The following is a 16361-nucleotide window of genomic DNA, read 5'->3' on the forward strand; positions in this document are numbered from 1 at the left end:
CACACCGATACAAACACATTATAATCAGTCAGTAGCTAGTAGAGCAAAACAAGCCCCTTGAGGTGTTTTGCACTGCCAAAAAACACCAGCACTGGGAACATACAGTGGATATAAGGATTAATCCAGCCCCACCACGCAAGCAAGTTGGCCAGCATTGCAAACATTTTCTTATCAAGGAATGCAAATACAAACAGAGAAAATTGCACCCAGGAGATTGGTCCAACACACTCTGGTCAGGGTCTGTCCCTTTTTGAGTCTTATTTCAACCTTCTTGTGCCCCACGTTGGTTTGCCAAGGAAGGCTGTGGTGGTTTAAGCCCTGCCAGGACCACAGACCATGTTGCTGTTGTCCCTCCCCCACCCTCGGACCAAGTAGGGCACAAACCCTGGGGTTGAAATAAGGAGAAATTTAATACAACAGTGTAATAAATAACAATCTGAACAACAACAATAGCATTAATAACAACAATAAACAATAGTAACGGTGAACAAGACAAGAGATATATAGAGAAATACTGCAGTGAACACAATCAGCCTGTCTCGTATGCTTCCCGCGACAAAAGCCACAAAGGAAAAAGTTCCCGCGCTCCCGCGCCCGGACCTGACATCAGCATGGTATGAATAACCCGCCTGGAGATCCCTTCTCCCTGCTGGGGAAGCTTAACCCTATCCTAGCTGAACCAGCAAGGTAAAAATATCTTAAAGTGTTGGGGCAAGTAAATGAAAAGTGTTTAGTTTTTGAGACCAGAAAGCAAGCTAGTATACTGGCTTTACGGAAAAACATGGACCACAAAGATCTCCTATATTCAAGCAATGTTCTTAGAGGCCATTCCTTGCATATATAAATATCTCAGTATTTTTTATTTTGTAGAGTGCTTTTTAAATAAGTGCCTTGCTTTATAGACACTGGTATTACTCTGAAAGAAGACAAAGCTATTCAGGATTTGGGCCCAAAGCATTTCTAGAAAATTAAGATATGTATTATGCTATGTTATATGTGAGACTCTTGTAGTTGCAGAGCAGTTCTGACAAAGATGTGTCACCTTGAAGTCAAAAATACAGGGGGAAATCGAGAGTTTGTGAGGTGTTTGGGATGCATTCAACCTACAGTCTGTGAGCTGGGTGAATTGTATATATCTAATTGGAGGTCGAAGTGCATTGTGTGCTCAGGTGTCATAAAATTATTATGAGTTACAGGTTACAATGCCTTTATAAAATAATGCCTTACTGCTAGGGAAAAGATACTTACGATTATCATAACAGATACGGCCAATAGCCCTCCCAGCATGAAGCAACATTTCTTGGTCTGTGCTCTCCAGCAGAGGTATCAAAGCTAGAACCAAATCTGCTTCAATACACGTTTTTTTCATTTCCTCTGCGTAGGTAAAGGAGAGGGATTTGTAGGTTTTTTGCCATGTCAAAATAAATCAATTGCAATTTTAAGACTAATAGCTGGTATCTATGAAACAAAACTCAAGAATGGAAACATACAGCTAATGTGCTGTAATATGCCTTGTAGTAACACTTTAGTACAACATACCATTCTTGGCTATCTCTGAAAGCACCTGGGCTGCTTTCACTGCACATCGTGTATTGCCCTTCAGGATTTTTGCCAAAGTTATGAAGATCCCACTCTCTCTGAGTAGGCTGAAGGATCTCTGCTCTGTAATGATAAGGGTGTTAACAATACCTGCAATAGATTTGCAACTGTTTTATTTACATGTTGCTTTCTTTCCTTAGAGTTCTGAGTGGATTATCTGTAGGATCCAAGGCTCTGATTTAACAAGGTCCTTAAAGGCTTTCTCAGTCTAAGTATATGGGAACAGTCATCTGCTTGAATTGCAGCAAATGTAGTTACAGCTGATTATTCTGCTATATGCTGAATTTGAAGCACAAGTGGCAAAGCAAAGAGGAAAGCAATTTCATCTTCTCCGACTTTAAAAAGATGCTTGCATAAGGCCTGGGAAGTCAGGGATTAAGATTCTATTCCTGAGGTGTGGCCTAGCAATTAATGTTGTAGGTAGGCATAACATCTTTTATTAAACTAGCAATTAGAACCATCAATTCCCCTAGCCTTTTTTTTTTTTTTTTTTTTTTTTTTTTGTCAAAAGTATGGCTAATCACCATCTGCCAGGAGATTCAAATAAATACAGGTTTATGTAATTTCAGGAGAATGTGCGGAGACCTGAAAGACTTTCTTATAAGGAGACTAGGAACTACTTCTTAAAATTCCTGACCTGATGAGGTCACCCCAATTTAAACCTAGGTGTTTGTAGTAAATAGAATATTAAATTTGGAATTTCTCGGTGGGGTCAGGTGTTTTATTGACCAGTAGCTTTATCTGGTCACAGGTGGATTTGCAAGTACAGAAAGAGAAAAGAAAACATCAAAACAGGCTGAGGACAGCTGTAGTTCCAGCAGCAATCACTTCTTGCCTAATACAGATTACACAATAGATAAAAACCTCCAGTGAATGCTTCTGGATTGTGCAAATGGTTAAATAGTGATCTGGAGTGATACTTAGCTATCTTCAGTAAGAGCCAGGAGAATCCCATTTAGACTTTCAAGGATCTGATCTTCAGCCTCTGTGTTATCTCCACAGAGCCCAAGGTATTCCAGGTGCTGACTGAGGGTTTCTAAACAGAATGGGATAGAAAACGGGTGAGCCAGTATGGAAAATATTTTGATTTCTTTCTGGTATTTCTCTCAGTGACAATGGCTGGCCACAAGATATCTCCTGAAGGATCTAGATCTCAATATGTTCACTGAATAGCTCATTTAATACAAGAGTATGAGTACAAAGGCTTGGTCTGCTTCTCAGCTCATAGCACTTGTGCAAGCATAAACATGCAGAAATAAATTCTATCTGAAAAAGAAATTAGCATGCAATAACTGTGGCAGAGTTTGAGGTGGGGAGGAGAGGAATAATTAGAGAAACCAAATCAAGCCTGTCATTTCTAAATACCTCTTTATCATAAGATAGTACTTTCAGTTCAACTAGCCGTGTACCTACCCTGATAGTAGCCAGTAGCAGACACTGAAAAAATGCAAGAATGAAACAGATAGAGTAACATACATCTCCCTTACTTTCTGGCAGCCTTGGCCTTTACAAACACACCTAGTATTTACATCAATGTATTTAATACATTTTGATGGACAGGCAGACTGGGATTAAGACAGATTGTAGTGTTTTGTTTTCTACTCTTTTAATCCTTTGTCTATTTAAGAATGTGTTTTGTGCAGGTATTCAAAATTACTCTCTTCTGGGCAGGAGGAGTTAATTTAGGGCCCCCAATTATTCATAATTAGGCCATCTTTTCCCCATGTATATTATTCTACATATACAGACACTGAACTTCATGTGCCTCTTTATCCCAAGTTATACAGGGTAAGATTTTTTTCTCCAAATCTCTGCAGTTGGTTTAAATTTAAAATAATCCAAAACCTCTTTACCATTCTGCTATTTGAGATCGATTATGAATATATATTGAATGACACAGGTTCCAGCAAAGGTAACCTTTAGTAATTATGGCTCTCTATTGTGAAAGCAGTCTTTTTTCTGCCTTTCAGATTTCATCAAATAGCCTTCTCTCATATCCCAAGATAGTTTAGATGATAAACCTTATGGAAAGGTTTGTAGAATTGAAATGCATTGTTAACAGTATCTCCTTTATTCACTTTCCTGACAGCTCCTTAAAAATATATTTAGAGAGAGGTTGGGCATTGCTTGTCTCCTCCAATTCATATACGCTGTCCTTTTTTATCATATGTATTTAGTAATTCTGTGCTTTACTTAATCCTACAGTTCTACCTATGCAGAGATCAGATTTCTGTACTTCAATTTTCTGCATTCCTTGCAACTTTTTTTTTTGTAAATTCATGCCACTCTTAAGTGTTTTCCACCTTATTAATCCTGTAGATGATTTAAATAGCACTCTGCATGTCACAGTTAATGATTTCACAATTCTTTTTAAAATTCCTTACAAACTCTGGGGAATAACATCCAGTCCTGACAATTGGTAACCATTTATTTTATTGATTTGTTCTAAATCTGCCCTTTCAATCTGCAGGTTCCTCCACCTACTTCCTGAAAACTAAAAGACCTAAAGTGCTGAAATTAATGCAAGAAATAATGCTGGAAAACTGATGGCTTAAGTAGATAACACAGTAGCTATGTAGTAAAGATGTAAGGTGTTATCAAAATTGTAGTAAAAGAACATTTCTATTTAAACTATTTCATTGAAAAAGATGAGTAATGACTCTTGGCCTAAAAATTATTCAGTCCGGGATTAATAATTCATAGTCTATTTTTGTTGTTTGATGGATTCACTATTTTCTTTCCTTAATGTGTCCATTAGTTAATGGAAGATTTTAAAAAATTAGAATGCATTTAGTGCATACAGGAATTTATGTCAGAGGAACATAGAAATGTCTTGTACTGTTTTGAAGAGAGGCTGAATTAAAGAAAGGGGAAGTAGAACATAATTAAATGCTGTTACTGTTCTTTGGGACAAAAAATTATTTGGCTTAAAATAATTAAAAGCAGTTATTTAAGAATGACAGTTTTGTGCTTTAAACAAGATGCCATCCTTAGACAAATGGCTGGATTAATCAGATTAAAAATCTGTATGGGTGAACGTCAATATTTTTTTTTTTCTGAGTAAGAAACTGAAGCTGTACATATTGATGTCTCTTGGAAAGGCTTTGTAGTTGAAAGTAGTAACTCTGTGTTTGTCTTTGGTCTCTTCAAAATTATGTGCTAAGGGCAACACAGGCATAAAATTGATAAGAGATCAATGGGTTTTTTTAAAAAACTTTGTATTTGTTGCCTTTTTTATTAATGAAAACAGGCTGAAAACTCATAGATAAATGTACAAGGATGATTTACTTTGATCTGCTTAAAAAAATTAACATTAATCATTGGTTTCCATTTCTGTCCAGTTCTCCTGCCATAATTTGCTGATTTTGTATGAATGAAGGACACATGTAGAATGCAGTTTTCCTACAGAAAAAAAAATCATCTGAGCAAAGTGACAGTTGAATCGCCTTTGATCTTAAACTAGATGTTGTGGGAGTGGGCAGGAGGCTATAACTGCTGATACAGCATTATGAAATAAATTAGGAGCCTGTGAGAATGAATTACTGAACTTTGATTTCATCCTTATCAAGACCCAAAATGTGTTGGCATGAGGCAATGCATTTAACTTCTACTCTATCCTGTAATTAGAGCAGTAGTGTTATTTGCAACTACATTTCTAATACAGTTAGAATGTATAGAAAGATGAAAAGGCAACCAGATCTCTTAAGCTGGAGGAGGTTGTTTTATAAATAGTGGTGAACATTACTGGACACTCATTAGATTGGTATAGTGATAATTAGAAATCCATCTGCTTTGTTATTTCTCCAGGGAATAGACCAGTAGAATAACACCATATGCATGATGACAAACAAAGTCCTTCTATAAGATCCCTCTGGTTACAGTCTGTAATGTTGTGAAATTAGTACTGTAAGCAACAGAATTGACCTAGTAGCTGACTGAAGAGCTATTTTTATAAAAGTCTTGCACAAGGCAAGTGTTTAACAGTAGCAGTCTTAAAATACTGAACTCTTTTCTCAGAGACTCAGAATTTATTACTTGAATCAACGTGGGACTGATTCTTGAGTACTCTTTAAGTCCATGCTTCTGGAGTAGAATTGAAACAGACACTGAAGACACAGTTATTTTTGTGGAGAGGCAATAATAACAGCACACACAGATTGTGACTAAAATTGATCAGAAGAGGGTATTTCTGTTTTGTGGAAAATTGCAAGTTGTTGACATTTTGTTTCATCCCATGCTGGAACAGAATGTCCACATGGTGGAACTTCAAGTGAAACAGAACAATTTGTTAAAGTTTTTTTGCAAATGTGGTTGTTTCCCTGGCAGGGCTGCCTGACATGCTGGCCTGCTGCCCAGGCAAGCTGGTAGGCAAGCTGGAAAGAAGCCAGCTGGGCTAGCCAGCTTGTCGGGCAACAGGGAGTGCCTGCCTGCCTGGCTTCTGAGGAGGGTTTTAGAAGAGTAAACATGTTCTCAAGGAATATTTTTTTGTTCACTTGAATCACCATTTTTATCAAAATATTGTTGATCAGCTTTAGTAGTTCACTGTAGAAGCTGGGGAAATGGACTCAGGCTCTGGTCTGGAAAGCTCTATTTTCACTTTCTGGATGATTACCTGCAGAGTCTGAACTTAGACTCCCTGGAGATCAAAGTACAAAAAGCCTGAGATGAAGGGCTAAGTTATCAGTTTGTGTGTATCTGTGCATAAGCTACTGAGTAGAGGCATAGGAACCAGACTTTTTTCTGTGGGAGTTGTTTTTGATCATCTTAATGAGAGCAGAAACAATAATGCATAAAACATGCTGCACCATGGTGATTTCAACTGGCTTCTACAGTGGGGACAGAGCCATGAGGTGTGAGTTCTTCAGTTCCCTTGGACCACAGCTGTGTCAACTCCCAACAAAAGTTTTGACCTGTAAAGTCCTCTGAGAAAGAAGGACTCTCACACATCTCTATATTTTTCAGTGACTGATTATGCTGCCTTTAAAATGACAGTGCTTTATCTGATTTTTTTTCCCCCTCATCTTAGAGTCTTTCACATGTGTAGGAACTATTTTCTATTTTTTTTCTGGAGGAAATACAGATCCTATCTTGCACTACTAAATGCTACATTTGGTATCATTTATTACTGTTTGGATCCTGAGCATTGTGAAGTCAGTATGATCCAATTTGTTTGAGGCTTTGAAACAACTTACTGCAGTTGCCTTGCCTTGTGTGCCTACTTTACTGCTGCCTCTTGCTTCAGTGATTTCACATAATATACTTACTCTTGTGCTGCACACCTTTAGTGTACTTTAGGAGATTCTTCCATGGACTAATTATTATTATTATTATTATTATTATTATTATTATTATTAGCTGGGGAAAAAAGTTTATTTATTTTTCCAGAACATAAGGATGTGGTAATTGTTTACAATAGAGGTCGTATTAGCTCCATGTAATGTCTCTAGTAATAGATGATAAAGGACAGTAAAAGAAGACAGTACATATCCTTTCCCTGGTATACTTTCTCAACTTTTAGTAATCAACTTGTTAGGGATTTTCTTTGTTGGAAGTTTTATCTTGTTTAATTGTACTTAAATTCATGGAAGTATTCATTTTGAACTTGTTTGTAATTTAGCTTGCAGAACATAGACTGGTTGAGTTCCACAAAGTAATTTTGAATTGAGAGAGAAAACTCATTTTTGTTTTCTGTTGTGGAAATCATCACCAGGGCAGGGAACACAAGTCTCTTCTAAATGCATCCTGTGTAACAGCTGAGGGATAAGAATTCATGTTGATAAATTGCTAGAGTTCTGCAGGTCAAGAATTGGTGGAAGACATGAGAGTCCTGAAGAAACTAAAATTTCAAATCATAATACTGGAAAATAGCTGCTGGCTCCAGCAATTTAATAAATAAAAAAATGAAAAGTTGAATTGCATTTTTATTCATGTGGCTGCCTGCAAAATCATTAAGCTTTAACCCTCCATTTTCTCACAATATTTTTCAGTGCTCTTCACTGAAATAACAAAATAATTCCTAGTCAGTGGCATCTCCCATATAAACCTATGGTAACAGATGTGCCTGTATGCAGAGTAGAAGAATTGGCAATACTAGTAGGAGTAAGGTTCTGGGTCTCCTCATTTAGGAATGTGATATTGTATTTACTTCATGATGAAACATAAAAATGGTGTTAAGTCATAGATAGAGAAATATAGAAGGGCTGGTAAGTGTATGTGTATTAAGGGCAAATAAAGCCTATAAGGTCAAATACATTCCTGCTGACTATGAATGGTGCAGCTGCATGATTATAGCAGTTTTGCTGTAACCAAGGGAAGAAAAAGCTGCTCCTTTTGGCTTTGGTGGCCCTACCAGGGAAGGGAGGAGAATGGTGGAATTTAATTTGAAGAAAGTTTTTTAATTTCTCCAGTGGTGAGTTGTTACATTCCATCTCTAGAAAGGCATGCCACTGTTCTGGGACTGGGCTGACTTATATTCTTTCCAATAGAACTATTTTACCTCGGTGCATGAAGTTAAGTATTGGAGGAACAGGTCCTTCATCTCTTCAGACTTTCAAGTCCATAGCAAGAAAATTGTCCTATAAATTGGATAAGCTATTTTCTATGTCTCCATGAAAATCCACTTACAGCCATGTTAAAAGATATGTTTTGTGTCTTTGTCACTGCACTCAGGAGTGATGAGATGTAGTAGAAAAATCATTAGAGTAAAAAGGAGCTGGGAAGATAATTTAAAACCAATATCCCAAGGATGACAGATAAACTTATGAACAACTCACCTGAGTTTTATTTATTTCTCTATAAAGTGGTTGATTACTTATGTCTATACTGTAGCTATAAAGAATTCACTAGAAAAGTACATTTTAAGGATTCCTTTGAGGTTTTTTTAATTACTTCTGCATGGAAGTTACTTGAAAATATCTGTGAACAAAAAATGAATTCTGCTTTGTGGACAGATTTGCTTTATTAAAATTAGAAGAGGGGGTAGAAATATTTTGAAACATTTTTGAAGGCTTGAGATAGCATTTTGATTTGCAGTTCTCTTGGTGGATGTTCACTGGAATGTCTTTGGTATAATTAAGCTGAACTGAGCTTGAGGCTTGATCCAGCGTGTATGGTAACATGGGGTTGCAATCAAAGATGTTGTTTGGAATGGCACCTGACACTACTCTAATTCAGCCTGGGAAGTGCTGTTGTTTATGAGCATGTGAGCATGTGTAGCCTTCCTCAGCAACCCTCTTTAAGGAGGAATTAAGTAAGAATGGATGGCTGGTATAGGTTGTCCTAAAAGGCTGGAGCCATGTCATCTGGGAATTGAAATCTCTCCTGCCCACTCTCAGAACATGGAAAGGACTGCATTTTCCCCAATAATCTTTTCTCCTAGTCCAGACTATTGGTAAATATTCCCAATAGTAATGGCCAAATACATACAGTTTGTAAGCATGCTTTAAAAATTCCAGGAAAATAATAGGAAGGCCTACTGTGTTGTTCACAACAACTAGCCTTTGCCCATTGCTTTTGCAACCATTCTGGGTATCAGAGAACAGATGGATGGGCAGAGTGGTTTGCTCCTGAGCAAGAGTTTTACTACCAATATGACTGCCATGAGTGGTGAAAGATAACTTCATATATGGCTAAGAGATTTAAAAGGAAGAGAGTGCACTGATGCAGGAAGGGGTTTTAATTGATAACATCTGTCTCTTGAGAACCTATACATAGTTTAACTTAAGCAAAATATGAGTGACTGAAGAACTTGAAAATATAACCAGTTAAAGGAGATGTTGCATATTTGGGTGGGAATTACAGGGTGGAAGCTTATTGTTTCACAGTGCAATGATTGAAGTACAAAGCTGTAAGTGCATGAACAAAGGCTTTTTCCTTTGTTAATAGTAAGAGACTCAGCTATGCTTCACATGATCAAAAGATGGTATTTGCAGAAAACTATCAGAGAAATTCAGGCTCAAAGGAGGGGCCCTGGTAAAAGGTGATACTGATATTCCTTGTAGTAGCAGAAATTTATATGTAGTCACTGATGAGGAAAATGGCAATTGATAAATTTTGCAAATTTATTCTTGGATAATTGAATTCTACCAAGCAGGAACTACAGGAAAGAGTGTGTGGGGAAAGCTCATGTTAGAAAGCAGATTCTGCTGGCCTGTGGCAGATGCTGTGCCCTGTGGGGTCAACAAGAAAAATGGCTGAAGAGCTCTGAAGACAGATAAGAGGTAAAATATGATTATCCTAGGATAACCTAAAACAGGTCAGTGAGATAAGTCAGAAGCAAGCTAGCCAAGTGCAGACAGGAAAAACATATGTGCTGAAGAGATGACTTGTAGCATGAAAAGCTGCTTAATCATATCTTGCTAAACTTACTTCTTTTTATGAGGGATAGAGAACAGGAATAAAATTCACTTTGATATAAAGGAGTCAAAATGTTGTAAACTTGTGTACAAGTATGTGCCTTTCTATGTGCCTGATAACTGTGACAGTGCTTATGGAATAGGTCTGACATAATGCCAGCTTCATAGGTTAATGCTGAGCCTGAGCTCCCAAATGCTCCAATTCTTTATGCAATGTAAGGGGAACACCAGCTTTTGGGTTTTGAAGTCAGACTTGCAGGAATAACAACAAATGTACTATGATCAAAAGACATGAGTAATGCACCTAAAAATTAGTTTCTTTCTCTATGCATAACAGTTTGTCTTTGGGTCATGTATTCAGTTTTTTCTTTGTAAGCAAGAGGTTACATTTAAACTTGCTGGTTTAAATGAAAGCTCAGCTTTTTCTGTAGTTGTTTAGTTTCAGGAAGTATTAATTTTAGCAAGTATTGTGAAATATAGGGGTAAATTGTCAGAGCTGGCAAAACTACATGCTGTCTACACCCATGTGAGCAGGTAAATAAATAATTGGACAAATTATGACTGCTGGGACATATTTTGAAAAATGGACAAATTGACTGACATGGAAATGAATGAAATTCTTCTGTCCTGCTTACTGGAGGTCTAGTTTTCTGCATTACTTATGAATGATGGTGTTCTCTAAAGGTACCTTTGATCACACAGTTATTATACATCTTATCTTTTGTATGATGGACTTGCTATTTGCTCACATTCTGTGGTTTTGCAGCACAAAGTGAATTAAAAGAACCCTTCCCTTTGGTCATAGTGAGTATATGGGAAATAGATCATAGTCTCAGCCAAATAGCATTCAGTCTCATTTCCCTGGCTCCCTAAATTTAGCTTGAGGAGCTGTCCGTGGAGAAAAAAACAGTTAGACTTCATAATAAAGAAAACACTAATTTCTTTTGGCTGACAACTCCTACAAGGTTTTTTTCAGCCAAATAAAAGAATAGCTGTGAAATATAAGCCTTTGTGCTGATATCAAAGCATCAGTCCAATCCTCAGCTGTCCCTGCTAAACAGTCTGTTTGGAGTGTAGGTGGGTGTTACAGACTATAGACAGTGACAATAAAGCTGGTGGTGTCCGGACTGCAGCATGTGTTGTCCTAAGATGTTGACAGGTGTTGGATGTAGACCCCAGAATGCTAGGCTGGATATCTGGGAAGATGTGCCATTCCTGACCTCCAGTTGTCTGCTGGCTCTGCAGCGAAGCAGTGAAGTCTAATCCCTGGCCATTGCAGTTCATGTAATCTGGTTCTCCCCAGCAACTTGTTGCAGAGCTATCTGGTTGGCTGCAGATGTTTTGGTTGGTGTAGCACAACTGAAGCCAGAATGTGTGTCTGTGGTGGAGAGGGCATCACCAGGTAGAGTCTAGAGTAGGACCAGCCTGCATTGGGAAGCCCAGCCATGTGGTATGGCTGACAGGGCAAGAGGCCTCACCAGGGAGCCCAGAAGTGTGGGAGCTGCATGGACAGATGACAAGTAATGAGGAAAATGTAATTATTTGCCTTTGGTACCTATAAATAGGCACAGCACAAAGGTCCCACTGTCTAGACTAAAGCTTCTGAACTTTGATTGTTGTCTGTGCAAGGAAACTCATTGGCCTGAGCATTTGTCTATTCCACTTGTGTGTGACAAATGCTGTTTGAGGTAGGTGTATAACGTAGATTGAGGAGGCTGTAGTACAAAGCTATACTGTCAGGCTTGAAAGGACTTTCCTTTCTTCTTTGCTTCTCTGGTACAATGCCAAAAAAAAAAAAAAAAAGAAAAAAAAGAAAAAAAAAAAGTGTTTCTGTAATTCTTGAAAGGACAGATCTTTTGTCTGCAACTCATCTTCCATCTGCATCTGTCTTGTCCTTGCTACTTGCTTGTATGACTTCACCCAAGACCTGGAAAAAGCCACTGAGAGGGGGAGGATTTTGTCTCTGCACTGCTGAGGAAGATAAGGCTGTCCCATGATCTACAGCACTGTTAGTGAGGTTCCTTATTAATCTCAGAGGTTTACAGAATAAAGTAGACTGTAGTGACAATTTGCATAAATTCTGGCAATTTTTTCTGTGGGCACTGTCTGAAGCTTTTATAGTACTCAGTATTGTAGCGACAATCCTGATGTGTTTTATCGCTTCATAGGAATGTGGAAACGATTCTTGGAAAATAGCCTCGAAGTTGATTGCATAAGGGACATGCTAGGAATACTTTTTGTCTCTAGTTAGTGTGGATGTGTGGCTATTTTTGTGCAGTATGAGATACCTCGTACTGGAAAAAGGATCATTCTGAGGTCTGACATACATTTAAAAAAATACGGCCTTACAAAATCTGTCAGTGGTTAATACCATTAACATGTTGCTGTAATATATGACCTATATTTTAGAGCTCTGCTCCAAAAGCAGCATTTGCTTATTGGTACATCACTTTATGGATACTTATAAAGAGTTACTTTTGTTCTTGTTCTCAGTGGAGCAAGAAGGATCACATTTAAAGGAATGTAGATGGGCACAGGTGTCCTAACACTTTTGAAATGTAGTGGGGTTTTTGGTTTGTTTTAATTATGTTGACCTAGTGTTACCTGTGTTGTATGAATAGGTTTGAGCTCTGCTGCACAGGTCGATTGGTGTTGCCTGGGCATTGGAGGGGGGGCATGCAGGGAGGACAGCAATGCAGCCTGCATTCTGTAGAGGACGTGCTTCTGGGACCTCCCAGTAGCTGTTATCTGCTGCCAGTGTAAGAGGATGATTATATCAAACAGTACTGTTTGAAAGGGAGCAGGCTTACAGCTTGACATTTTGAGAAAACCCTGATTGTATTAATGAAATTCAATAAAGCAGTTTCCACACATTCAGTTGTAAAGCATGTCAGAGTTTATGTCTGTAATAGCTCCAGCCTATGCAAGATAACGTGAATAGCTTCTGTCTTGGGTATCTTTCCCTGGGCTAGATATTGCAATAAGGTTTTCATGCACAAACTTATGTTTACATAATGCTATACAAGTTTTTGTGAGAGTACCTAGAACTATCAGGTTAAGATCTGTGCACTTTTATTTTCCTGGAAGAAATGCCTTCAATCATTAATCTAAGTCAGTTTTATATCAGAAAGTATATCAAAGTGTATGGGAGAAGACTTGGAGAAAGGAAAAAAAGGAAGCATTTAATTAAGGGGGAAAGAAGTGTCTGTGAACAAGTCATAAGATTCTTTTGCTGTGATGGGCTTGTGCAGTTTGGTTTAAGGACTTTCTGACTAGATTTCTTCTTAGCGTTCTACTTTTGCACAGATAAGTTAAAGAATCATGAAATAGTTTTGATGAAATAGTTTTGGGGTGCTGGTTGTTCCAACAAATGATTTGAACAGTGCTTATTCCAAGTACATATTTCTTAGTCTTAGAAGTAAGTTATTGTCTAATTTGGAACATGGGCTAATTTTTCATAAATGGGTATTTACTTTTTCTTTCTGGAATTGGTGTCTTTGAAGGAGTTTCTACAGGTCTTTCAGAAAAGCTGAGTAGCTTTCATCGCCAAATATTTTTAGACTAAACAGGACAGTAATTTTACACTCCAGTGTACGAAGGACCCTAGCAAAGTCCCCATACCAGTTTATAAATAGGAATATACTGTTACTTTTACTGGACTGAGTCCTGAATGAAGTTATCTTTATCTGTAGATTTTATTTTAAATCAGCTCTTCATTAGGAAAAAAGCTTCCCCCCCCAATTGGATTTTGATATTATAATGATGAAAAAATAATTCAACTCTTTCCAGCTGGCACTGTATTTTATTACTTTAGCCTTTTTTAATGAAGGGGCAGGGGGGTGGGGTGGGGTGGTGGTGGTGGTGGTGATGGTGTGACAGATCCCAAAGCACAGGAATGATAATTTTAGGTGAATGGATATTAAAAGTTACCTGGATTGTCACAAAGAGAAGTTTGGGTTGGTTTTTTTTGAGGTTGTGGGTGATCTTGTGATGCAAACAAGTGTTTAGAAAAAAAGAAGGAAATATGGAAACACAAATAGTGAAGTGCTACTGGGTGTGGGCCTTCCATAAGTGTAAAAGCTTTGTTGTGTAAAGAACATGTAGCTGAAATGATGCTGAGAGAGTTTGAGGAGTTTGCTCAGCACCATGCTGTTTAGGACCTTGTCTCCTCTCCTCCAGCCTGTGCAGTTCAGGATAACTTTATTGACTTTGGAGTCTAGATTCTAATTCTACAGAACAAGAGTGGCTCAATTCTATTAGGTACTGGAAAGCAACAATCTCTTTGACTCCAATTTATTTAAGTGCATCTGACATAATGCTTTAAAAATCTATTAGAAAAAAAAAATAATTAAAAGCAGCAGCTGTGGGATTTCTTTATGGTATTGATGTATTAAGTGTATAATACTGTTGAAGCAAATGGCAAGATACTGGAGAGTGCTGAGAACATGCACAAGGAATTTGTAATATTGTCCAGGCTAGCTTTAATATTTTTACTTGTAAGGAAGGTAACACAGCTTACATCTAAAAATTGCCTGAACTGTTACATAGTTTTACATGAATGAATGTTTCTTTTGAAGTTTGACAGCTCCATACTTAGAAATGTATGGGTCATGAAGTGTATGATTTTCATTTATTATTCTGCTGTCCAAAGTTTCATCCATGGGGAACAGAAACAGTGCTGTGCGACCAAGTGCATGCTGTAAAGAGCACTAACAAAAGTGGGAATAAAAACTTTGAGCCACAATCAGGAAATATCTCAAAAGAATAAGCCTTCTGAACAGAACATTTGGAAAGTAGGACAGGTACACATAAATGTTGTAGCAATAGAAGAAACAAGTTCAGTTATCTCTACCTGAATCAATAGAGAAAGTCAGTTCTACAGAAATAATTCTGTACAAAAAGAGCTGGTTTAGCCAGGAGCAATACCCGTCTAATACTGATTTAGTCCATCTACATTTTGTGTCCATCTCTCTGACTGTTTAAGGTGCTTTTAAATTAAATTTTTTTTTTTTTTTTTTTTTTTTTTTTTTATCACTGTCACAAAGCTACTGAAGTGTTTAGCTTCACTTTAATTATTTAATTGACTAGGAAGGTAATTACTCTGGCTGCTCAGTTGTCATACTCCACTTAGAGACAGATTATTTTGCCTTTAAACACATTGAGTAATACTGGGATTAGTTCTACTGATGTCATGAGGTCTAATTGTGGAGTAAGTTACCCTCATGTGAATGAAGGTGGAAGCCTGAACACTTTGATCCAGTTGCCTGATACCTTTGAATGATCTGGAGAATAATGGCAATTAAAATGTCAAAGGTGTATTTTGAATCCAGTATGAATGTCAGTCCTTTCACATGGAACAATTGTAGCTAAGGGCTTACACTCCAGCTTTACCTAGGCTGAGTCATAAAGAAACCTATTCAAAGGCTGGGCCACTTAAATACAGCTCTAGTCTTTTCAGTAGTGCTTGACAAAGTAGAATAAATATGCTAGAGAATGATGAATTTTAATTCAATTCGAAATTCATCAGAACTCAAAATTTTCCAAAGCTTTGCGTTAATTTCTTGTTGCCATTCTCATAATTTTCTAGTGTTCTTTAAACAAACCTTAATTTTCAGGTGACTCTAGGTGTTAAGTATTGTTTGAAATAGGACACACAAGAATTTCAGGTCACCTATAGTACTGCATTTATCATAGAACAACACTTCTGTATTTAAATGATCTTAAATTATTTTTCTAATTCTATCACATACATCTGCAATTCCTGTATGAGAAAAAATTAATCACATATTAGAGGTTGTACCTATCTATAGTTAACAAGAGCTTTACTTACCCATAAAAACTGTAGCTCTCCAGAATGGGGACAATAAAGAATAGCTGAACTGTGCTGTGAGCCTTTGTCCTTTACAGCTAGCAAGCTGTGAATAAGAGGGAATATTTTATACCTTTCAAGCTGATGATCAGCCCCCACAGCATGCTCACTCTCTTTTCCCCTTCTGTCTTTTTCTGTGACCCTGCTCTTCAAATGCATCTAATACTCCATAATTACTTAATCCTCTACTGCTGCTTGTGTTTCCAGTTCTTAGAGGTCATTAACAGAAATGGAAACACAGTAATTATCATGCTGGGAGAGAACTTTTAGATCTTCAAAATAATTTATATTTAATTTCTCTCTGATTTCTTTCAGAAGAGTGATTACTGAATCTACTAGATCCAGTACCTGAATCTACTGGACACATTTCCAAGAGAGCCCAGTTCTGTTATTGGCATCTAAGTACACGAGTGAGGTTTAGAAAGTGTTTAGCTCACAGAAGTTACTTCTAAGGTCTAGCCAAAATATATCAATGCCTGAATCATACCTGGTGGGTGCTAAGTGCTTGAGAAAGCCTGATCCAAACTCATCTTATTTTG

At 37.5% G+C, this 16361-nt stretch overlaps 1 protein-coding gene across 3 annotated transcripts in view; it reads right to left on the reverse strand.

Annotated features, from left to right (window-relative positions):
• LOC113483264 (rap1 GTPase-GDP dissociation stimulator 1-like) overlaps positions 1 to 15982 on the reverse strand; it is a 42144-nt gene extending 26162 nt beyond the window's left edge. For 2 of the 3 annotated variants that reach the window (XM_026854667.1, XM_026854665.1), the window contains exons 1-4: positions 15784 to 15981; positions 2525 to 2635; positions 1540 to 1662; positions 1249 to 1374 (exon numbers count right to left, since the gene is read on the reverse strand). In XM_026854667.1, coding sequence (XP_026710468.1) covers positions 1249 to 1374; positions 1540 to 1662; positions 2525 to 2635; positions 15784 to 15787 — 364 coding nt within the window. In that variant the 5' untranslated portion in view covers positions 15788 to 15981. Of the gene's footprint in view, positions 1 to 1248; positions 1375 to 1539; positions 1663 to 2524; positions 2636 to 15783 lie in introns of all 3 variants that reach the window. The other variant, XM_026854666.1, reaches the window with a different exon arrangement.
• Between the last annotated feature and the right edge of the window lie 379 nt (positions 15983 to 16361).

Source organism: Athene cunicularia, assembly GCF_003259725.1.
Source record: "Athene cunicularia isolate RWA chromosome 9 unlocalized genomic scaffold, athCun1 chr9_part1, whole genome shotgun sequence".
Taxonomy (NCBI): Eukaryota; Metazoa; Chordata; class Aves; order Strigiformes; family Strigidae; genus Athene; species Athene cunicularia.